Below are 24,920 nucleotides of genomic sequence, written 5' to 3' on the forward strand. Positions count from 1 at the left end.
TCTACATCAGAAATATATATCCTGAGTATATGTGGAAATAAGCTGGCTGTCATTTGAAACCCTGCCATTCCCATTGCCTTTGGACCCGTGGTTTTTAAAAAGTTGTGCTAAAGTCTTTTTCCCCTCAACCCCCTAACTTGTAAAGGGTCTGTTTGAGGTGCAGGTCTTGAGGAAGGCCGTGAGGGCTGCGTTGCTCTGGACAAATGCAAAAGCGTGAGGACAGCCCAGGAGGCCATGCTTTTGCCTGAGGGCGTGACTGTGAGCTCGTGTGGTCCAGAAAGCAGCGGGCACCTCCTGGCTCGGGGTTTCTGCATGTCCTGTTGCCTCCACTTGGAATCTTTGCCTCTCATGCTGCTTTTCAAAGCAAGGCTCAAATGTCCTACTTTCTGAGGACTTCCCCGACAGGTCAACCTTCTCTTCACTGTCCCCTGAGTTAGGGCTGGTCCCTCTGTACTTTCGAGTACTTTCCACAACTGTAATTACATCATGGGGAGTTTTTTTTTTTTTATCTTTCTCACTGTTAGACTGACTCTGTGTTGCATCTTCTCTGTATTATCTCCACTCCCTAACACAGTCCCTCACATATGCTGGGCAAAAAATATTTGTTGGAAAAAAAAATAAAGAACATCTTTCTAAAAGAGAGAGTATTTGATTTGCTATTATACATCTTCAGTCCTGGAAATTAATTTACTTAACAAAATAAATTACCAACTGTGTTAGAAAAACACTCAGTGAGTTAGCTATGAGGAAAATTTGTACAAATGCCCGTGAGACACTATATGATCAAGATCCAGTGTAATTATCATAAACTTTACATTTGGATATTTCAGAGAAGTGATCTCAGGAGATAGTTGTAGAGGGCATTGTGGAAGAGGTGGGCTCCAGCTAGCCCCTGGGGTGCACGTGATGATGGAGGTCTGTGTGGGTGGGAGCAAAAACAAGCAGGGACAGAGCAGACGAGCCCTGTGAGATGGGGGGAGCTGAGTGAGGGAGGGCGGCGTTGAATTGGTTCTAAAACTCCTGGTAAATCTCAAGATTGAGGCACCCTAGGGAAATGAAGAGTTTGGAACAAAAGAGGAACATGACGAAACCAGCGTTTTAGGAAGCTTTATCTGGGCGTGGCCTGAGGATGAGTTAAAAGAACCTGGGACTAAAGGTGGGCATCTGTTCAGTAGTCAGTTGAAGGGCTGGAAACCTTTTAGAGTATGGGTCAAAGGTGTTACGTCTCTGAAGCACCAAGTCCCACGGGCTCACCTGTGTGAAGAGGGTGGGTCCACAGCCTCTCAGCCACCCCCCAGTCCAGAATCTGCCAACCCCTGATAAGGACCATGCTCATGGGCCATGCTTCCAGACCCACAACCCAGAGCATTTGGAGATGTGAAAGGGGAAGTATCGGCCATGACTAATTTTCTTCTGCTTACCAACTGAATCAGTGCCTGTTTTCAGGGAAATATTTGCTAGGATCAAGAATTCTTTCACTATGCTCAAATATACAGGGAAAATTTAATCTTCGTCATTTCTTTTATGTATATCATCTTTTTTCAAATACTCATCTTGCTTGAGATTTGAGGAGTGTGGGGGGAGGGACTACAATTATCAGAGTCTCCATCTTTTCGAGTTTAAAAAAAAAAATCTCTTTCCTCACAAAACTACTTTTCTTTAGATTCGAGTCTGATGTAGGTAAGCATTCAGTTGTTGTTATTCTCTCTGATGTCACGTCGTGACATATAAAGGAACCAGTGTTACCTTACTGCAGGGAGGTTAGGAGTGGGTCTCAGGGTCCACCTGGGCCCTCCTCGCCCTCACCTGGATGTCCTCTGGCCTTGGCCTTGGAATGTTGGCCTCTGTCCTTGTCGGGTTGCCAGGTGTCAGGTAGGCAGTTACAACAACGAGCCAAACTAAAAGTCACAATCAAGCCTTTATTCAGTTCCCGAGGCTGTGCAGGCTAGAGGCCAGAGGAAGAGGTGAGAGTCAGATCATGAGCAGGTGGGGGAAGCTACACACTACGGAAGCCCCAAACAGAAGGCTCTGCCTGTTTATGGGCCACAGGAGAAGGAGTAAAAAAGGAGCCAGAGTGGGGGAAGGTGCCTTAGCCCAGGCCCCCGGCAGGAGTGCAGATGTGTGGATGAGCAGGGCTGGTCAGCAGAGGGTAGCTCCTCACTGTAGCCCCCCAGAGCCTCAGTGGCTGCCAGCCCCGAGTCCAGTGAACGTGCTGCATGAGCTGCTTCCACCCAGCCTCTGCTGCCTGCAGTCTCCGTGCCCTGCCACAGCTGTCCTTGCTTCTTGTTTCTGTTTCCACGCACTTGTTCCCTCTTCCACTCCCAGCCTCTGCTAGTCTCTCCTCTCCTGTGGGCTCGAAGCCCCCGAGCTGTCCTGGGTCCTCTCTGCATTTGCTCACATACAGGGAAGCATCTTCTCTCTACATCTTTAGGAGAAAGTAGTTAGGTTATAAAAATGAAATGACTCTGGAAGTTTTGCCAAAAGTATTTGTCATTTGTTATATGATACAGTAGGTATCAGCATAGCACAGTTATTTCCATTAGCCTAACATGATTTAGGAGTCTGCAGGGGTTAGCTTCAGGATTTAAAGCAATTTTAGGACTAGGTCCTTTATTACTTTTACTACTATTAGAAAAAACGTAATATGAAAGAGGTGGCTAATTGTTATCCCAGAAGACAATATTGATTCCCTATTGTGTGAAAGTAGAGTGTAATTTTTCACTTTTTAATGTTTAAATCTCTGGGGTTTTTTTTTCTTGTTTTCTGCACTAAAATTCATTTTAAAAGATTTGTAGAAATGACTGGAAAGAACTGTTAATAGGAATTTTAACTGGGATATAGGATTATAGAATGGAGCTTAATGGGACATAGTTAACAACACAGGGCTAGACAGATACCAATCAGGAGATGAACTTTTTTCCCAGCTGAAGCTGGATTGGGGGATGCGGCAGATGTGCACATCCACTCTGGAGCTTCTGGGACGCACGTCATGCATGGAGCACACACTCCTGCCTCCCCTCCCCGAGTCACTCACTCAGCGGCCCAGCACAGGTCTTCCCTGGGGAAAAGAAGGGTGAGGACCTTAGAACAGGGCCCTCCAAAAGAGCAGAGAGCCCTGAAGAGGTGGTGCACCTCTGCATTTCTTACTCTGCGTACACTCCCATGCAGGAAAGGGTGGAGAGTGACGGGAGAGGCCCTTGCTCCTTCCTTTCCAGGGGTCACAGGCATGTGTGTCCCTTTTCTAAAGTGGGTGGGGTAGACGGTTTGTTCTCATTTATAGTCTTTCACAGATTTTCCCTAGGGAATAGCGTGTATAAATTTGAAACTGGAAAAAGAGTAATATTGAAAGAATAGTCCTTAAATGGTTAATTCATCAGCTTATAAAAATAGATTTAATGAGACCAAGTGTTGATTTGATTCTCATGAAAGTTGTTTTTTACCTAGGGAAAGTTTTCTTCTCCCACCAACAATGTCTGTAATTCTAGGTAACCACTTTATCAGTACCTACTGCTTGATTGCTTGAGGGACAAGGCAAAAGAAAATACGAAAGAGTAATGACATCATAGGTCATTGCTCATTCGAGGATGTTTTCTGTGGTAGAGTGGAGGTCAATGAAGGCCACTCTGAGGAAGTGTCTTTTAAGCTGAAACTTGAAGGGTTAGTAAGTGTGGGCCAGCTAGAAGATCACAGGTAGAGAATTTCAGGAGCGGGACTGCGCGCAAAGGCTCTAAGCCTAGTGTGGCTGGAGCACAGCGTGGAAGCCCTGTGGGGTGTGTTGCAAGGCAGGCAGGACCACATCATGTGGTAAAGATCTGCATGCAGCCATACTGCAGACATTCTCTACTTTACTGGTGTTGTGGGCTTTGTTGCACTAAGCAGTTGTACTGTCATAGCATGAAAGCAGCCAAAGGACAGTTCATTAAGGATTGAGCCTGGCTATGTTCCAATAAAACTTTATTTATGAGAACAGACACTAGGTTACTTGCCATCCCCTGAGGCAGAGCCAGAGCCATGCAATGGTGGGTCTGGACAGAGCTGTGGATTTCATTACAGGCGAAATAAGGAGCCTTTGAAGAGGTTTTAATGAAGGTATGCTATACTCAGAGTGCAATTTTAAATGTTTACTCTTACTACTCTGTGGAGCATGGATCAGCTCAGAAGTACAACCAGAAACTACTCAGTAAGCTATACTAGCTTTCCCAGTGAGGTTGTGGAGGCTTAGCCTTGGGAGCCAGCCAGAGGCAGGTGTGCTGTGTAGGCAGAGGACCAGTGTGCCCTAGAACAGTCACCTGTGAGGGTAGGTGTTTCTCCAGTTCACTTGGCAAATTTGAATGACATATTTGTTGAATGACAGTTTTTGGATTGGTTAATGAACTGGATGTGGTAGGTGAAGAGGGGAGATACTGAAATGACTCCTGGTTCTGTCTGGAGCCGCTGGGGATGTGGAGGTGCTGTTTCCTGAAGGTAGGGCTAGGAAGACGGAGCACCTGCAGAGGGGTAAGCTTTAGTGGCAGTGGAGTCAAGAGTTCAGTTTTGAGCAGGCTACATTTGAGATTTGGGGTGCCTGTTAAGATACGTGAATATAGACCAAGGCCAAGGGTTCAGATCCCTGTACCAGCCACCCCCCCCCCAAAAAAAAAGATAAGTGAATATATTATCTAGTAGACAGTTAGTGGAGCCATAGATAAAATTTGGGTGTCAGCATATAGATTCGCTAAAGGAAATAACTAAAAATGGTCTGTTAATTGGACAGTGTGTCGTTTTCAGAAATGAAAAATGCTGTGTTAATGTCTATTATTGAAACGAGGTAAACGAATCTAACAGTTCACTCATATACTTGATTATTTACTGCAATCTATTTTTCTCTAGCTTATTTGTAATAACTGGTACTTGGAAGGGAAGGCTCAGCAGAAGATAACAAACGTCTAATCTGTGCACACTGCTAAGATATCATTGTGTAGCTGATAGATATGTAGGTCTGCGTAAGTTATAATAATAGAGCCGGCTTATTATCAGCATTTCAGGGGTGTATTTTAAGTGCAGGGTAGGTCAGTATATGTGGGGATTTACCTTCAGCATGCTTTAGGTTGCTGGCCCTGCCTCTTACAAGCCCTTCAGCATGGTGTGCATCACATGTGATCCTGGTGATGCCTGGGCTCTGCGGTCACACTGCCTCTGCCACCAGCAGCCTTGGAACGCTGAGCAAATTGCTCCACCTCTCAAAGACGCCATTTCATTGCCTTTAATGTAGTGGTAGTAGTTGTAGTTACCTCAAGGATCAAGTAAGAGAAGCTGTGTGTAGCATTTTGGGCCAGATACGGGATAATCACACAAAAGTATCATCTGTCATTTTGTTCTTGTTAGTTTCGTGGCTTGTATTTTTTCCTGCAGAAAAGCCTGTAGACCTGCATCTTTGATTTATCTCCAGCAATCCTTACTGTATGTGTCCTTTTGTTGTTTTCTGTAAACTATGCAATTTTTGTATTTGGCCCGATCGTCTTTCCTTTTTTAATTGGTGTGTGGCTTAGCCGCTGTAACCCTGAACCATGTTTTCATGTTGACTCTCTGACTCGCCTTGCACGTGGTGGTTGAGTTTTATGAAATCCAGATGATTTGGAAGCAGTGTGGGTATGCAGTTCACTTCTAAAAACATTGCTTTTGGGGAAGTTTAGCATGCTACTTCTTGCTCATCTGTGGGACAACACTATGCTTCCTGTTTAATTTGGACTTTTAAAATACAAACAGTTCCCTCCTTTTTATTTTTCTAGCTCTTTTTAAAGTTTAATAAAGTACGAAGTGAATGAAAATCAGGGCAGACTGGTTACGTAAGAGTCTGAGTGTTGCATTGGTTCTAGCTCATGCTGATAAATGCCATACGGTGTCAGAGCGTCCTGCTCACAGCTGTGGCGATCCCCATCTTGAAAAACCAGCTGTGTTGGTTGCCATTGAAAACAGAGAAGTAGACGATTGTTTTTTCCAGTTCGTGAAGTTTTTGTAGTCCTAGAGATGAAAATGTGGTTCTCTGTTGTTGGAAGAACAGAATCGGTGGTGAGTTTCTTCAGGGTGTTGTTGTCGATGTTCTTGCGCAAACTGGGATCGTTAAAGAATGCTTTTTCTTCCCACTGTAACTTGTTTAAGCCTGTCAGTAATTAACTTGTTCATGAAGCAACCATTTCATGCAGCTTGTAATTACACACCCAGACGTTAGTTCTTTTCTATTTTTATGCTGCAAATTCTTAAGTTTCATAAAAATATAAGGCTCCTATCCTATATGCTTTTTATTCAAGAAAAAAGCCGTAACATTTAACCCTGCTTATTATAATAGGGTGAAAATTGCTGTAAGTAATGATAACTGCTGCTGTATAACTTGCCAAGACATGTACAAGAGCATCCATGATGTAACTTACTTTTGGCCACATTAGGTGATTTTAGTGTAAGCTTTCTCTAAACCCTATTTTTTCTAAAAGTGAACATAAAATGACAGTTTTAAAAATACTGAAAATATTTTATTATTTCATCTAAAAATAGATGGTTAAAGTTCCTTAAAGATGTTCTAGTTTGTTTTAGGATGTGTACTTCTTTTAAGTTTTTAAATCTCAGCTTAAAACACAAAATTCCTGTGCCTTAAAAATGAGAAGGTAAAAGAGTTTTACCTTCTTACTGTGTGAAGAGTAATTTCCTTACTTAAACTATAATTTAGTCCTTTGAAGAATTTGAGACCCTCCGTCTTATGTTCTTTAATGGCCTTATTATAGCCACATGGGAAAGACCTAGTCAAAGAAATGAAGTTAGGAAATTCTGCATTCCTTTGTACCATCAGTTCCAAAGTACTCCTTGTGACTGTGGAGTTTCTTCCATGGAAATGCCAGAAACATCTTTCCATTAAGTTGTATGAAATGACACAGGGCTCCTCATAGCTTTTGCTTATGAATTTGGAAACAATATTTTGTATTTCTGTGCCAAAAACAAAATAGTAAATTACATAAAAGAATATATATATATTTTTTTACCTATTTTTAAAAAATTATAGCCTAAGTGCTGATTTCTTAGATTGACTGAAATATTGAATTTCTTTACAACATTAAAATAATAGAGTAGAAGGGAGGGAGGTTTTGGTAATGGGCTACAATAATCAACCACATTGTATATTGACAAACTAAAATAAAACTAAAGAAAGAAGAAAGAAAATAATAGAGTAGAAACATAAATGTTAGTCCTCTAAAGAACTTTCTTTTCACAGTGTGGTACCCATAGAAAATGATATTTGTAGGGTCCACCGGGATAAAGTATATCAGCTGTGGTTCAGAGTGCCACAGGCTTGAGCTGGGTGGGCTTTGTAAGGAACCTCAGTGTCATCTCCACGGGTCTCTAAGGAGCTTTGGGAGTCCGAGGAAAGCTGTGCCCTCTTCTCCCCAATGAAATACACACACACACCAAATGACGTGTACAATTTTCAAGGGTTCATGGACCTCCTGCAGCCTATCTGTAGGACACAATTTTAGAATCCCATACCTAGTTCATCTCCTTTTTTGAATAGACAGGGAAAAGATAGACATTGTATTTTCTATTTTGTATTTTATAGGAAGGGTAAACAGTGAACAGAGCTGGAACTATAGCTTAGCTCACAGAAATCAAGCTTAGTTTCTTTGTTTACAACATTATGCCTCTTAAGGGTAACTTACCGTTTACTTTCAAGGTTGCTGGGAATGGAGTGAATTTTAGAACTGATTATTTCAAAATTAAGGTAATGCATACCAAAAAGAGAGATCTTTGGAATGTTTCTAAAACTCCATTCTGGACTGTGACAATTTATGAACCAGAACGACTTGTTGACTAGAAGCAAAGCAATTGAAGCCCTGAGAAAAGTGGCCGGTGGGCAGAGCACTGTACTGTATGTGCCGATGAGTTTTCAGTGTTCCTGGGCTCTGAGCTCATTCCATCCACTCATTGTTTTAAAACCTCTAGCTGGAGAATCCAGACTAGGTTTCCATGTCTGAAAACAATAGGGTTGAATTCATACTGCTTTGGCTGGCATATCTTTCTTCCTCCTGCTCCTTTTTTTTTTTTTTTTCTGGATTGTGTTGTAATGATGTTTTTATGCTGTTAATCATATGACACTCCCACACCCACTCTTTGAGTTTGCTACTGGAATGTAGCATAGCTTCTTTGTGACCAGTCCTCGTCTGTGTGAGAAGAGGTGACCTAGACTTTGGATGTCTCCTGGAAAGGTGTAAGGTGCGTGAGGAGAACTGGAGAAAACAGGACATCTGGGAAGCAGCCTCTTCCGTGTGCCGCTTATCATCAGATGCACACGCATCTCAGCTCCAGGGAAAGTACAGTGTGTAGCAGTTGAGTTCTTTTGATCATTCTTTTTAGTGACTTTTTTTCCCTTCACTTACTGCTATTCTCTTTTGTAACTTTTGTACAGGCACATTTCAAATACAGTTTTGTTTCAGCTCCTTTGTGCTGTCTGCCCTCTCTTTTCTCTCCTCTGCCTCATTAGTCCCACCTCCCACTCAATCCCCTCCCCTTCTTTTACTTTTAGAGGAAAGAAAAGCAGTTTCAAGTTGTATTTTTAGACTAAAGTGTTAAGATCACATAGGTAGTGATCTTTGTGTTTCATTTTAATTGCTTTTTTTTTTTTTGTAAGAGGACTTAGGATTTAGGTTTTCTGCCTTTACTCCGCACTGCTTGCTAATGCGTGTTTGGATATCATTTTCTAACACTCCAAACTTAAGCTGAAGGGCACAGGTGCTAATGTGGCAGTTGGGATGCTGTTCTGTGAATGCTGTTCTCAAGTGCTTCCAGAAGGGAGAGTGTGTTTTCGATATTAAAAAATTAACTTCTGGTATTTAAGTTTGTTTAGTTAAATTTCAAAATTATATTTAGTGAAATTTATAATTCCTGATGCCTTTGGAATATATAACTGCTTTCCAAAAGACCACCTACCTCCCCTTTTTTTAAAAGAGGAATTGATTTGTTAAATGAGGAATGGATAATCCTGAATGTTTATGATTATTCTTTTAATTTTACAAATAATAAATAGACTAAAATGTAATAATATTTTTTCAAATACCATTTCAGGTACCTTTAGGTTTGGGAAAGGAATTCTTAAAATTATTCAGTCTGTGTATTTATCTATTATATCATGTTCTCAATTTTAATGGCTCTTACTGCTTTTCAGGTGGTTGGAAATCAGGGTGTATAATGTTAGCATATATATTATATTATGGTAAGATCTTGTTTTTGCCTAGTAATATGCATAATTGTAAATTTATTGCTAGTACCTATGGTTACAACATGCATACTGTGAAAAACCTATAGTCCTAGAGCAACACCATCCCATAGAAATGTAATGTGATCCACACAGATAATTGTAAATTTTTTTCTAGCTGCATTAAAAAAAAAAGAAACAAGTGAAATTAATTTTAATAATATATTTTATTTTACCCAAATCATCCAAAATGTCATCATTTCAGTATGTGGTCAATATAAAAGTCATTAATATTTTCCATTTTTTCCATACTAAGTCTTTGAGATGTGGGTGTATTTTACACATTCACGTTTCATTTCCTGCTGGCCACACTGATGTCTCTGCGGCCACACGAGGCCATCTGACTGGCTTTCGGTCAGTACTTACATAGCTTATACATGCGTCTTTTAGTGACTGATGTGCAGTAACACTGACACACAGCAGCAAAGAACATAGAATTCTGGGCTTCATTTCTTTTTTTTTCTTAATTGGAAAAAGAGTGGAATTACAGTAATATGAATTTTAATTTTATGTATGTGTGTGTATGTGTATAAAATAGGAACTAGCAGATTATTTTAATAAATTTTGAATTCAGTCTTACCAGGCTAGATTAGATTGTGCATTATTGTTTAGAAATAAGACATAAATTAAGCAGTTTAATATTTCTGAAATTAATAAATTTTGTGCAATTTTTAACATAGGCTATTACCTTCTCATGTTTATTTAGATGAAGTGGGGCAAGTAGCTAGAGAGCATAGGAAATTGTTATGGCTTGACAGATGGCAGTTTTCCTAGGCACCTTACCAGTAGCTGGCAGTTAGGGGTGCAGCAGAGCTTCTTTACTCTACCATCCACCTAGTCAGGGTGGATATCTTTAGACCAGGACTGCGTGCCCAGATCAAGACAGTGGACACTATAGTCGGGCAAAGATTGTAGTATTTCAGGTTGAAAATAGCTACCCATATTGATTTGATATACATATAGTTAGAAATTCCTTAGAGTTCTTTTATCTTGGGTATTCATGTGTAATTTTGTTTTTTTTTTTAAATAATTACGAGTCATACTGTAATTTCTTCATACAACAGTTGTATTTAGAGTTTTTATGACCAGTTTATGGCCGTGAGCTGCGCATGAAATATAGGTAGGATTCAAACAAGCAGGCGTGGAAGGAAGGAAGGGCGTTCCCAGTAGAGCCTGGGAGTCTGCAGAACAGGAACGTGTCTATAGCAAGGTACAGTGTTAGTGGAATGCAAGCAGAGCAGTCTGTGAGATAGAGAATATTCACCAGATAAGCAGGAGGAGGTTGGGACCACATTTGGAAGATCCAAATACCAATCAGATTTGGACACCTCTTAAAATGTTCTAGATCCAGATTCTTTTACTTGCATATCTTGTCTATCTTCCTGTCTTTCTCTGAGAGTGTTTTTTTTTTAATACCATATATCATGATGCATTGTTTGACTGTTAATTATATTCAATTTTTATTGCCAATCTTAAATAGACAGTTGGTCTATTAGATCTAATTGGTCTTTTGAATTGAGGTCTCTAATGATCATGAATGCTTATTTCCTCAGATGATAAGCAGATATAAATTCAGTTTACTTGGAATTAAAAGAAGTGATTATAACTTAGAATTCAGATAAATTCCCAGTATGTAAGAAAATAGTAACTATCATTTCTTAAATACTATGTCTTTCTCATTGTTCATACCTGACAGTAATGGATTTGTGTCATCTCCTGAAACAGTACATTTGGTACCATAGTCTGAAATGCTTAGGGTTTCTAACTTTCTAAACTAGTAATTCACAAAGTTATATCACTAACTCTATATAATGGACATATTAGTTGCTTAACTTACTGAAGTATTCATTTAGTAAAATGACAGACTTATCTTGGGTTTTTAACATAAGGAATTGATGAAATTGTATTAGACTGCAAGACAATCTAAATGGGAAGCTGCTCTGGAAGAGACTAAGTTCCCTGGACTCAGGAAGCTTGTAGTGGAGTTGGAGGAAGGGACCATCGGTACAAGTAACTCTAATACAGGACGTGGTAAAAAGCAGCTCAAAGGGAACAAAGAAAATCCCGCAAAAACGTAAGTGAGGAAGAGATTGTATCTTGTCTGACTCTGGGAAGGTGGCAGCTGGCAGGTGGTGGCAGGTTAGAAGTGGAATGATGGACAGAATTTGACAGATACATGGCAGCAGAAAGACATTTTGTGTGGAGTGATCAACAAAAGCAAGAGCGTGAATCAGGATAGAGTGAGGGAAGGTGAAGGAGGATTTGGATTGAGCATAAGCCTAGTGTATCGAGAGAGGTTTAAACTTGAACTTGGGCTCAGGGGACCTTGAATACCTCGTACAGGAGGCTGCTGTACAACAGCAGGAGGAGCCAACAGACAGCCGGTGAAGTCTGGTCAGGGCAGCATTCATCGAGCTGTGCTGTAGGAAAGGTAATTTCCTAAGGCGGATTGGAGGTAGGGAGACCAGCAGATCAGTCACAAGGAGCTTCCTCATTTTGTGAGTTTTTCTGAAACTCACAATGTAGATTGCTGCCTATTTAAAGTAGGTAACAGTGTTGTCAGATATCTGTGCAGCATGATCAGTTTTAGTTGAATATTTAAATTTAGACTGACTGAGTTTCACATTGCATGCAGTATCGTAAATTGCCTATATTTAAATGGTATAAGATTTCAGGTTATTTAAATATTTTTTGTAGTTCATGTGGAGTCTACAATTTAAGCTCATGTATTAGGTGTCTGAAATGTGGAGTTGTTATGAAGTAACAGAGCCCAGTAGTTACCCTTAGGTGTGTGACTCCTGGTCTGAATGATGAAATTGAAACGTAAAGTGGTAAGGAGGGAAGCTACGGCTCATTGTGAACATGGAAGGAAGGCATCTTCCTGGAGTGGAAATGCACGTAGCAGGAGAACTGAGAGGGGCAGCTCGAGGCGTGGGGCAGCAGCCAGCCTGGTGCTTCAGGGAGAAGGGGAGCAGTCCTGCTCTCATTTTCTTATATCATTCCATTTTGTGATTTTAAAAAGTTTTCTTATTACAGTTTGTTTCAATAAGTAGTTAGGATTTTGGGGAGTCTTTATTTATATTAATCTTGCAAAGCATACCAGAAATGGGAGCCAACTTGATTTATTTTCTCATTTATAGCAGTGTTATTAAAAAAACTATATTATTATTATTGCTAAACATTTTTCTTGTCAGAGGTGATAGTAGTTGTTTACCTATTAAAAGGATAATTTTAATTACAATGTCACTGTTATATTAACCAAAAAGATAATGCCACGTGAAAATATAGGGTAAGTGCCCATTCACTCTAACAGTTGGTATTCTGATGTTCAGTAAGCATTGTTTTTCTATCAGTTAAATAGAAAGTAGTTAAAATAACTTGTGCTTTTAGAACTTAAGAAAAAAAAATCTGGCCGTGTGTTATTCATTGATGTACACACAGAGCTTAGGATAGGATAGCTACTCAGTGAATATTAGTTGAATGAAAGAAATTGTCATTTAAACAGCTGAGTTGTGGAATTAAATCTGTTACTTATAGATTATATAACATTATGGAATGTGTAAAAATTTAGTTAATTAGATTATGTATGAGGGAATATGTTGCTTTGCGTTACTTCGCCCCGCATGGATTTGTCACCCCACTTCCCCTGGGTGACCGAGATGCAAAGGATTACTCAAAGCCCATCTCTACTGAGCAGTGAGAGGCCCCGAAGTGGTTAATCTCCTGGAACCCTCAAGAGAGAGGCATTCCTTCCTTGGGAAATTAATGCCGAATTGGGGTTTTCTTCTTGCATTTATTTTCCAGACCAGGAAGTTACAGGAAGAGAACAACGGTGGGGTATAGTTTAACAATATAGGCTGGTAACTTTCAGTGAAACAAGTCAGATGACATTCCAGTAAGACAATTAAGTGATCCATTAACAACAGTTTGATCTTAGCAAACATTCCTTCTTAACAGCAATTTCTTAGTATCTTTACCTAACAATCAGTAACTAGTCTGTCTTTGAGCCAGCAACCTGCTGTGCCACAATTCTTATCTTGCAACAGAGACTTATACCCTAAGGGAAATTTCCTGTCCTTGCAAGGTCAGTATTTGAAACTGCAAGGCTTTGCAAAACCAGGCCCTGTGAAATACATATGCTTTATAGTATATTCCACAGGAATACCCAATTTAACAGATAGGAATAGTGAAGGGCTGTCTTAGAAGTAATTTTCCATAGCATGGCTGAGTTCCCTAGATTCAAGGAAACCCTGCACTGGCATAGGTGAAGTCAGGTAAAAGGCATATTTATTACTGTTTTGCTAATTGACATGATAAAATTCAGAAAATTGCCATTTATTAAGTGCCTACTGGATATTTTATCTTTTATTTTGAAATTTCAAATTTACAAAAAAGCATAGTCGTCGCCAACTATCCCAGTGTTTTTTGAATGGCAAAGGATCCGTTTGAGAGCCATACGTTGCGCTCAACTGTTGGCGGTGTCTTGGCAATGCGGAGTGATTTCAGAAGGAAGCTGTCAGGTAGACAGCTGGGCATCTGGGCCTGGGCGGGAGATTGGCAGCAAGACACAGAGAAGGGTATTGAGGTGAACAGCGCGGAGAATCTGTGTCAGAGGATCAGGAGCTGCCAGAGTGAATACGTGATTTTACATTGCATATAACTTTAATAAACTTAGCTCACAGATAATGTAACCATATGAAACTTGAAGCTTACTGTTTCTCAAAATTGAATTGTTGTGTTAAATTAGGAAATTTCATACTGTTTTCAAAATGAGATGTGTAGTGTTTTATGTTTATAAAACAGTGACATGCTACATGCTTGATGTTTTTCCCCGAGGGGAAAAAGAGAGTCAGCACGAGCAGGGCTGGTTCAGCCAAACTCCCCTCTGTGAGTTTTAAGTTGTTCACCAGAGGCTAAATGTGAATAGTTTCCAAGCAAAAATTTCGTAGTTCCCGGGTGTTGTAGAAAATTCATTTTAATTTAGTCATTTGTTGAAGTCACTGTTTCTGTGTCTTTCTGTGATACCTTCTTAAAGTTTTATTTTTATGACACGATACTTTGTAACTTGAAATGGATTTAGATTTACCTTTTGTTGTGACCTACGAAATAAATAGTTATAGAACACTGTCAATAATGTCCAAGATTTAATGCATATGGTTGCTTCCTTTGATATTTTCAACAAATTATTCAAAATCTTGATTTTTATGTTATAATTGTGATATCTAAGTATATTATTGATGATTCTGAAAGTAATTCCATATAGCGCTTAAGTCAGTATCACAGAATTTCACTATTCTTTCATAATAGAACAATTCTATGTGGATTGATTCCTGTTGCTTTAATATTTATTTGAGTTACAATATATGAGTTACAATATAGAGTATTTCTGCATAATTTTCTCTTCCTACCTGAGTTTCTCCTATTGTTTGCCACAGGAAGTTTTTTCTTATTTAAAACTTTAAACTATGTATATGAAAAGAACAAGGGTGTCAGGGGGATATAATGGAATGTAGAAACGCTATATAGGGTAAATAGCTTTTTGTATTAAGATGGTTAATAGTATTTATCATGCAAGTAATTTTTAGTTCACTTACACTTGTGGCTGTTCAAAACTATTCTTAAATTAACTTCAGGATTCCAAGTCTATTTAGGTCTTCTCATCAGCTGATTCATAAATAATTGACTAATTGTTCAGGGGTATTTTTTTCTTCTGAATTTGGAAACTTAAAATCATTTCCCATTGGTTTCTTCAGTTTTACCAAATAGAGTGTTAATTCTATTAATATAGATTTTATATTTCTAATTTTCACGTTCAAGTGAGAACCAGGATTTCATTACAGTTATTTGTATACATATGGGGTGGGTTTATTTTTGTTTTACTTTCCTGTGTAGTGCATTTCTTACTGTGTATTTTCAGTGTGGTGTTTTTACCTTATTTTTGCATAGGGTGCTGGTCAGGATAAACTGGGAATCTATGTCAAGTCTGTTGTGAAAGGAGGAGCTGCAGATGTGGTTAGTATCGTTTTTAAAGAAGTAAATTTTTAGTGTGTCATTCCTCTGTTGGACAAATGATGTGAGATATTCTGCTGATGCTTTTAGTTATGCAACACAATACAGTGTTTGCTGGAAGAACAAATGTGATGTGCACTTATCATTACTTTATCTTCTTCCTCCCCTCTCTGTCCTTGCCCCCTGACATGTGTATACACCTTTTGGGTGTGCCCAGGATGGACGACTAGCTGCAGGTGATCAGCTCCTCAGTGTAGATGGACGAAGTCTGGTCGGACTCTCTCAGGAAAGGTATGATTGATTTATTTGTTCAGAGCTTAATATTGGCATTTTCAGGTGATACTTTGCATTAAATTTTGAAATTGGAAGATGAAAAATAATGCAAAAGTGTATGCTGTTATTACTCTTTACCTTTTTAAGTATAAAACTTTCAGTGTGATGACATTTTGTTACCAAATTATAAAAAACTATTTTAATCTAGAACAATTTCTTTGAAACTAAAAAAATATATACTCTTAGCACTTCCTGAAATTTCTGAACCATCTTACTGTTCTTAATATGATAATAGGAGATGTGTTTGCATGTTTTAGTAGTGAATTTTTAAAGAAACGAAATGGGCAGTAGGTAATCTCTCTGAACATCAGGACTGTTACCAGCTAGCAGATGAGGCTGTGGAAGGTACTGGTTGGTTGCTCTCATCACAGGCTGCTGCAGTGACAGAGCCAGCACTGCATTTTGTTTTTCTTACTTTTGTGATACTTTCTTCCTAGGGCAGCAGAACTCATGACAAGAACAAGTTCTGTGGTGACACTCGAAGTAGCAAAGCAAGGTGCCATCTACCACGGTCTGGCCACCCTCCTCAACCAGCCGTCGCCCATGATGCAGAGAAGTAAGGACTGGTGGCAGTGTGCCATGTGCCACACATTGTGTAGTTAGGACCTCTTTTTATAGTCACATAAACCCTGTAGAGTAAGCACTGGTGTTATCGTTGTCTCAATTTTAAAGATAAGGAAATTGAGGATGAGAGCACCTAAGCGAGATGCCCAGGATGCTGCTGGAGCCAGGATATAGATGTGTACCTTCTGACCTTGGAGCTACATTGTGGTTCACCAGGAACCATTCAACCTCACCCCCACAGGGCTGGCTGACTGCTGGCGAGCTCTTGTAGCATGCAATAGGTGGTCGGTCAGTGGTGAGCGAATGAGTGGATTTTCAGTTTTGATAGGCAAACTCAGGGTATAAAGAATGAGTTCAGTTCTCTACTGAGGGAATATGTGCATTTGTGTATGAGTAGTTATTTTAGTTCTGCAAGTGCTGAGATAAGGCATGATTATCGCATTGTATATAATTCACTTTAAATAAAAAACTCAGTTTTTTAAAGCAATTTTTTGTAGGAATTATGGTTTTGTTGCCATATAAAAAAAATCTCAGAATAAAATCAATATAACTTTAGGACTTTTTAAAGAATTAGTTTAGAACCACAGGAGAAAACTGTTTTGACTCACATTCTTTCTTAACTCATCCTGTACATTCCATATTAGTCTTAATAATACACTTTGCTAAAGGTGTGCATAGCCTTCTAAGTATGGCCTTGATTTAGCCCTTTTCTCCATGGGTCAGAATTCAGGGAATTCACAACCCAGAACCTTAAGTCAGTACCTAATCATAACAAGCAGCAGGAATGACAGAGACACCTGCAAGCCTGGACCTGCTGTTTATGGACACATATACAAAGGGCGTCCTCAGAAAGCCAAGTGGTGTGTGACAGGCCTCGACTCAGCATGTTACTCTTTACGTAACATAAAAATTAACATTTTGGTTGTTTAATTTCTTAGTATACAGTCATTTAAAAGAAGCTAGCATGTAAGTTAGAAGTCAGAGGACAGTGGTGAAAGATGATAAACCAGGGTTAGCAAGCAAGGAAGGAGAACTGAAAAACAGACAAGGAACTGAGTGCTTACCGCATGCGATGGCTGTTCACGATGATGAGAAGAACCCTGAGAGGTTAAAGAAGTAAATATTTTTTTAAGAAGTTTTAAAAGAAGTTAGTTTCAGGCTGGCCAGTTAGTTCAGTTGGTTACAGTGTGGTGTTATGACACCAGAGTTAAGGGGTTTGGATCCCCATACCAGCCAGCTGCAAAAAAAAAAAAGTAACTTTCAGACATGGTTGGCTTTGTTACTTAAAACAGGCAAGTTTCAGTTTATGAGAGAATAAGGTTTAAAAGTGTACTTTTCCCCATCAATACCAGTTAAATAATTTTTTAAATTCTAAATATATTTATTTAAAAGCTTTTTAAAGAGTCTATAGAAAGAATTTACCCTTATACGAAAATCACCTTATTTCTTATGCTAAGATTAGTTCTTGTGGAATTTTAAATATTTGTAGATTCATCTTTCTTTTAGAGCTAATTAGGGTATTAAAAATAAAATGAAGTCTTCATCAAATGAAGAGATACTGAATGTGCTTTGGTTTCAGTTTCAGATCGTCGTGGCTCAGGTAAACCCCGACCAAAAAGTGAAGGTTTTGAACTCTATAACAGTTCAGCTCAAAATGGGTCACCCGAGAGTCCTCAGCTGCCTTGGGCAGAGTATAGTGAACCAAAGAAATTGCCTGGTGATGACAGACTTATGAAAAATAGAGCTGATCACCGCTCCAGCCCCAACGTAGCAAGTAAGAGGAATCACTTTTCATATGGACACAGTCAGAAGTGAGGGTTGCACTTTGTGGTTTGTTAATTATTACATTTAAATTATTAGCTGCATATTTTGGCTAAATCTAGGATATGGTTTTTATATGGGGTATCAAATCTAATGTTCTAACGGAAATTAGAAAGAAGTTGGAAAACCTTTGATTCAGTTGATGTTCTAGGCAGATACATTGGTAATGTCTCTAGTAGGGGTTAGCAAATTACCACCAGGAACTAAAATGATTTTTAAAGTTTTAAAGCGTTGTTAACAGAAAGAAGAAGAAATAATAGATATGCAATAGAGACACAAGACTTGCAAAGCCTTAAATATTTACTGTCTGCCTTTACCAAAAACATTTGACAGTCCCTGATTTATAGATAAAACTTTGTAGCTCTGTTCTCTGATGATTCAAGACATGGGTGTGGAAATTATGAGACCGAATTTCTCACTTGCCTTGTTTTTTTGTCTCTATGCCGGACACCTCACTAGCAGTATGAAGATTAATGAGACATAGTTATTACCATTAAAGAAATTTTGTTTTGTTACATCTAGTTTGTTTGTTTAATATTAAACTTTTTTTTCCTGACTTTTTCAACAGATCAGCCTCCTAGTCCTGGAGGAAAAAGTGCATATGCCACAGGAACAACAGCGAAGATAACCTCTGTCTCCACTGGAAACCTCTGCACTGAGGTCTGAAAGATGAGCTAAAGACTTGTCCTGCACTTTAACACTTAGGTTTCTCTTGGAATATCTAAATTACCTAATAAGATTTTTCACTCTGCAAATTAGCATTGATTATAATTCCTGAATTCGCAGCATTTAATCTTTTAATTTTTAATATACTAGTCAGGCAAATTAGTTTTAAATCAGTAAATCTAGACAAGGTAAAATGTTTTTCATTATTCTCAGTGTAGGATCAAACACTTTATTTTTGTTTTTTTTTTTGTTTTTGTTTTTGTTTTTTGTAACCCTTGGCTTGGTGTCGCCTGCACCGCATTCAGCCAGTGAGCTCACCAGCCATCCCTATATAGGATCCGAACCCGTGGCCTTGGCGCTCCCAGCGCCGCACTCTCCCGAGTAAGCCACGGGTTCGGCCCTCAAACACTTTATTTTTAACATGGTATTCTTTTCAATTTTAAAACAGATCATTGGAAATTAAATTAGTCTGTAGTGCAGTTGTAAAAGACTCACTTTTCTTTATTCTTCATGTTTTACAGGAGCAGAGCCCTCCACCTAGACCTGAAGCCTACCCCATCCCCACTCAAACGTACACCAGAGAGTATTTTACCTTTCCAGCTTCCAAATCCCAGGATCGGATGGTTCCTGCTCAGAACCAGTGGCCAAATTATGAGGAAAAGCCAAATATGCACATGGATAGTAATCATTCCAGTATTGCAATGCAGGTTAGAAATACAGGATTCCACAAACTTTTCTCAGCCCTCAAAGGAATAAGATAGACCAGTTTTTCTGTAGAATAGCATTGTTGTCCTTCTGTTTTTTTGTTTTCATGGTTTTGTGGTTAAGTCTGAGGAAAAAAGGGAAGAAGATAGAATACTCAATAAGAAAAGGGAGTCTTTGTTGTCTTAATGTTTAATTAATGAAATGTTAGTAATAGAAGGCCTTAGTTACAGTTTTTAAGACAAGATTCACTGATTTTAAGAGGAAGAAATGAGAACCCAAATGATATATTTTGGACTTTGTTTCTGTCAGAAGCTTTCCCTGCCTGTAGAGCTCATGGTATTGCTGGGAAATGACACAGACAAAGTAAATGCATTATAGTCAGTGCAGCTGGAGATGTGGTTCCAAGGGTGACAGAGCTACCTCAGTCTCAATGCCACTGGAACCTGGGCCACTGGGTGACGTCACAGCTGCCTGGAGGGAAGAGCCCCCAAGCAGTGGGAACAAACTCACAGACATGTCGTGGAGCATGAGCCACGACATGGAGTGAAGGAAGTGGCGGGATTTGAGGCTGTAAAGGCTGGTAGAGCCCGATAGAAGGGCTCTGTGTGGCTGCTGAGGAATTTGAATTTCTATCCACATGAGTAGAGAAGGAGGTATCAGTCTGTGGAGTTAAGCTGGGGAACATTATCATATGTGTTTTTCTTTTTTGGAAAGAACAGTTTGCACTGTAAAAGATTGGGAGAAGAAATTAAATGTATGCTTAAAAATAGATGCAATCTAGGGTATGTGACAAATACGTGCCCTGGATATTAAGTGAGGCAGGAATCTGAAGATAATCATTCTTAGAGTGGTTAGGAGACACTTTAGAGAGTTTAGATGGGATTTAAGCTGAGACTCAAAGGATAAGAAAAACCAGCAGGCAGAGAGGAGAGAGGATTGCACTCACTATTCACAAAAATGAGAAGGAGCCCATTTTCTGAGGGCAGAAAGTGCTCCTCGGGCCACACAGATCTTGGCTGTACACGAAATTTCACCTTGTCCTATTGTCTGGTCTGTGGGTCCATCCTTCCTGTTTCCTAGGTGGGCCTGATACTTGAGCATTGGATGCGTCCTTCCGCCCACCTTCTGCTAGGATGCCACACCCACACTGACAGCAAGCTGGAGTTGACTGGGGGAAGATGCCTTTCTCTAAATTTGTTTTTAAAGTAAAATAATTTTATGCCCTGGTTCTTCTAGCATGTTTTCTTAGACCTTAGGAAGATTTTCTGATACGTCAGGGTAATTCGATTTATAAAACATGCATTGTATCCCATTTTCTCCTGTTTTATGAGACTATCATTATTAAGTCTTTACATGGATAGTATGTAGCTGCTATTTGTTTCTGCTTCACTACGTGGATAAACAGGACCTAGAGGAGGAAGTCAACTGAGAGGACGAAGAGTTATGATAGCACTTCAGGGGAGAGGGTGGAGCGAGCGAGCAGCAGCAGAAGAAGGAACTGAGTGAGGCCTTCAAGGAAAGCAGTGGAGTGACTCAGGAGTCAGTGGACGCTGCAGCGTGAGCAGCAGAGGTGCAGAGGCTCTGTTCTGCAGATTGCAAGACGTTTAATAGTACTTTTATTTGATCCATAGATTGTGTACCCCAGTTATGAACAAAGTGTGTTTCTGTATGCCAGACAAAATTTTGTGAGGAAATGTTCCATTTTTCTGTTAGGAGACTGTTTTTTAAAGTAATATTTTGTCTTCTTTGTTGGTTTGTTTTTTTAAGGAAAAGGAAACAGTTTACTTTCCAGATTTACATCTTCAATTTCTAGGTATTCCATTGTTTGATTCCTAGATTGTAGTGATTATTTTCATCAGGGTATACTACTTTCAGACGTGCTGTTTTTCACACTTCAGACTAGCCATACCTCTACGCTTTACTCTTCTAAGATGGGAGCAAAAATATCTTGGATGTATAGGACCTGACTTTGCATTATTATTATATGTAGATATGTCAAAGAGCCCACACAGCCAGCCCTCAGCCTGTGAAATTCAGAAAGTGGTGGATGGAGAAAATAATTACTCTTAGTAATAACTAGAATTTCATTATAGAGGAGTAACTGTGGTTGCTCTTCATGTAATCAGAATAAACATACTCATTCTTTTGAAGTCAGAGTTGTGTGGCTAGCCCACAAAAGAGAGGGTGCAAGGTGCTGGAGGAGCTTAAGGAAGGGCACTGGTAGGGAAGTGCCTGAGATTCTGTGTGTTTTATTTTTCTTGCCAGTGATGCAGGGAGAAAGTAGGGCTTTTCCTTCTTTTGACAGATAAATTCACTGTTATTCCACAGTCAATGAGCTGTAGTGTAGTCAGCCTCTATTCTGTACACTCATTTAACAATTTTCCTAGTTTTTTTCCTCTCTGGAGATAAAATGTTTGTGAATCTTTAGTAATTTATTCTGGTAATTGGCTAAAATATAGCATTTCTTTTTTTACTTTTTCCAGCGTGTTACCCGTTCCCAAGAAGAACTTCGAGAAGATAAAGTTTATCAACTTGAGCGGCATCGAATAGAGACAGTTATAGATCGAAAGTCTGATAGTGATATGTGGATAAACCAGAGCTCCTCAGTGGAATCTAGTACATCTAGCCAGGAGCACCTGAACCACTCCTCTAAGTCGGTCACCCCTGCTTCCACTCTGACCAAAAGCGGCCCTGGCCGCTGGAAGACACCAGCAGCTGTGCCACCCACACCTGTGGCTGTGTCCCAGCCCATTCGAACAGATCTGCCTCCACCACCCCCTCCACCTCCAGCCCACTATGCCAGTGATTTTGATGGAATTCCGATGGACTTGCCTCTCCCACCCCCTCCTTCTGCCAGCCAGGTAGGACCACAGTCTGCTCAGGTGGCTGCTGCAGAAAGGAAGAAGAGAGAAGAACATCAGCGGTGGTATGAGAAGGAGAAGGCCCGATTGGAAGAGGAGCGAGAGAGAAAGCGGAGAGAGCAGGAGAGGAAGTTGGGTCAGATGCGCACTCAGTCCCTAAACCCTGCTCCATTCTCTCCCCTGACGACACAGCAGATGAAGCCAGAAAAGCCTTCCACACTCCAGCGGCCCCAAGAAACAGTCATTCGGGAACTTCAGCCCCAGCAGCAGCCCCGCACCATTGAGCGCAGAGACCTGCAGTACATCACAGTCAGCAAGGAGGAGCTCTCCTCGGGGGACAGTCTATCTCCAGACCCATGGAAGCGGGATGCCAAGGAGAAGCTGGAGAAGCAGCAGCAGATGCACATTGTGGATATGCTGAGCAAGGAGATCCAGGAGCTGCAGAACAAACCGGACCGCACCGCTGAGGAGAACGACCGCCTGCGGAAACTGATGCTGGAGTGGCAGTTCCAGAAGAGACTCCAGGAATCCAAGCAGAAGGACGAGGACGATGAGGAGGAGGAAGACGATGACGTGGACACCATGCTGATCATGCAGCGCCTCGAGGCTGAACGAAGAGCAAGGGTAAAGGGGAAAAGTGCTTTGGTTGTGCGTATCTGTGGTCCCTATTTTAACTTCTGTGTGCTTGTTACAGAGATAGCTAAGCCTGTGAGCTTGGTGAAGGATTAGAAAGGCCCTTAGGCTTAGAATATTTTATTATATGTATTGCATTTAGCTGATGTTCTCCTACAGAGATGAGCTAGGCCTGTAAGACTGAAATTTATTGAGACTTATACTTTAACAATTATTATTAAATACAACTCAAATGGAACTTTATTGCTTTAATTTGCAGACTCACAATTATCCTTCTCATTAACGCTTCAGTTGAGAAAACAGCATTTGTTAATGACTAGTAATAATCTTGATCAGGGCTTGGCAAAATTTTTTCTGTACAGGGTGACATAGTAAATACTTTAGGCTTTGCAGGCCATATCAACTGTGTACTCACCTCTGCTGTTGTAGCAGGATAGCAGCCACAGACAATACATCAACAAAAGGGCATGGCTGTGTGCCAATAAAACTTTATTTACAAAGACATGAGACAGGTGGCAGGCCCCTGATCTTGATTATCAGTGCTTAATAGAGGTTAGCACAGGAAACTGTTCAGAACATCATATTTAAAGTTGTTATTGTTACTATTATTATTTTTGGCATTTAAGTTTTAGTGGGTTTTTAAAAAATTTATTTACATAGTACAGTGTTCTGAGGAAGGATGGCCAAAAGCATGTTCTTTTTGTCTTTTGGATTTCTTTCTAATTTCATCCCTTTTTTGATGCTGTCTGTAATAAAGATCTAAACCAGTGGCTGTTATGTCAGACATTTTAATCTTTCTACTCATGATGAAATTTAATCTTAGATATTTATTAGTGAGTACATAGAGCCCAGCAGTGTGATTCCTTCTCACCTTGCTCTGTGAATTTTTCTTGAAAAGTCTCTCACACACACGCTAATTAATGCATACATATCTCAGCCAAATGTTTATATAACTTTGCCCAAAATTCAGTTTGAATCCCTCTCAGACACTTAAGTTTCTTTAAGTGAGGCCAAGATGTTAACTATTAATTGTTTTATTGGTGTTTTTATTGGTATTTAAGTCATCAGTAGTACATATTCTTATTTGACTATAAAAAATTACTACATTTACCAGAAGAACTATTTTATTTGAAAGAACAACTATTTGATAATAACTAAGTTCTTCTGCCATGAGGATTCTCTGAACAACTTCTACTTCGTGGTCAGAAACATCTGGCACTTGGCTATGTGAATTGCTGTCTGTGCCTACCAGTGCCAGTATACCTCCCTCTGTGCTGGCCAGTGTCCCGGTGCTTCCTTAAGATGGATTTGTTAGAAAGCTAAATATATCCATGGCCTTGTATCATCCACACCCTAAAATATAAGAAAAGGATGGCTTTGCCTTTACTGCAGTTCAAAGTTTGTATATATAGCTATTGTTTATGGCAAATAAGTAGACAGTATTTCTATTATTATAACTATCCCAACAAGATTGAAAAATTAGCAGCTGTATTGTAGTGTTTCTATAATAATTCTTTTCTGTGAGGATTGAATTTTTATTTGAAGGTCTATCAGTTTTTCCACATGGTCAAAATGTTGAATTTTAAAGACTTTAGTATGAATTATGATATCTGGAAATTTTCTTATGAAAATTTAGTAAAAAGTATTTGTGGGTTTTTTGTCATTAATGATATTTAAATTAATGTCTTAGTCTCTAGATAAGAGCACTAAGGGAAATTATGCTTTTTTTAGTTTTTATATTAATGATGAGACTCACATATTTAATACTGTATGGAGGTCTTTCTATTTCTGCATACTAGAAGTTAGTCTGTAGTTCTTTACTTCTCTCCTCCAGTTGTCCAAAAACAGGTGAAGCGTGATAGCAACAAAGTATACCAGTACAGGTGGAGTGCAGGTCTCAACCTAACTCTTTTTCACACCTCATCTTTCTTTTTTTTTTCCTTCTCTGTCACCTGCAGCAGACTGCTGTGCCAGCAATCTCTGTTCTAGATTTGGTATGTTCTTGTTTCTTTCACTTTGGTACTTTTTTCCTGTCTTGATTTTCTTTTTTCTTT

General features: G+C 39.5%; 1 protein-coding gene across 14 annotated transcripts in view; it reads left to right on the plus strand.

Annotated features, from left to right (window-relative positions):
* Positions 1-24,920, plus strand: part of AFDN (afadin, adherens junction formation factor) — a 132,520-nt gene that overhangs the window by 90,349 nt on the left and 17,251 nt on the right. For 7 of the 14 annotated variants that reach the window (XM_063096391.1, XM_063096393.1, XM_063096392.1 and 4 more), the window contains 7 exons: positions 15,221-15,286; positions 15,501-15,574; positions 16,054-16,172; positions 17,760-17,954; positions 18,570-18,661; positions 19,189-19,374; positions 21,856-22,857. In XM_063096391.1, coding sequence (XP_062952461.1) covers positions 15,221-15,286; positions 15,501-15,574; positions 16,054-16,172; positions 17,760-17,954; positions 18,570-18,661; positions 19,189-19,374; positions 21,856-22,857 — 1,734 coding nt within the window. Of the gene's footprint in view, positions 1-15,220; positions 15,287-15,500; positions 15,575-16,053; positions 16,173-17,759; positions 17,955-18,569; positions 18,662-19,188; positions 19,375-21,855; positions 22,882-24,824; positions 24,861-24,920 lie in introns of all 14 variants that reach the window. The other 7 variants (XM_063096385.1, XM_063096389.1, XM_063096387.1 and 4 more) reach the window with 3 other exon arrangements.

This window comes from Cynocephalus volans, chromosome 5, assembly GCF_027409185.1.
Source record: "Cynocephalus volans isolate mCynVol1 chromosome 5, mCynVol1.pri, whole genome shotgun sequence".
NCBI lineage: Eukaryota > Metazoa > Chordata > Mammalia > Dermoptera > Cynocephalidae > Cynocephalus > Cynocephalus volans.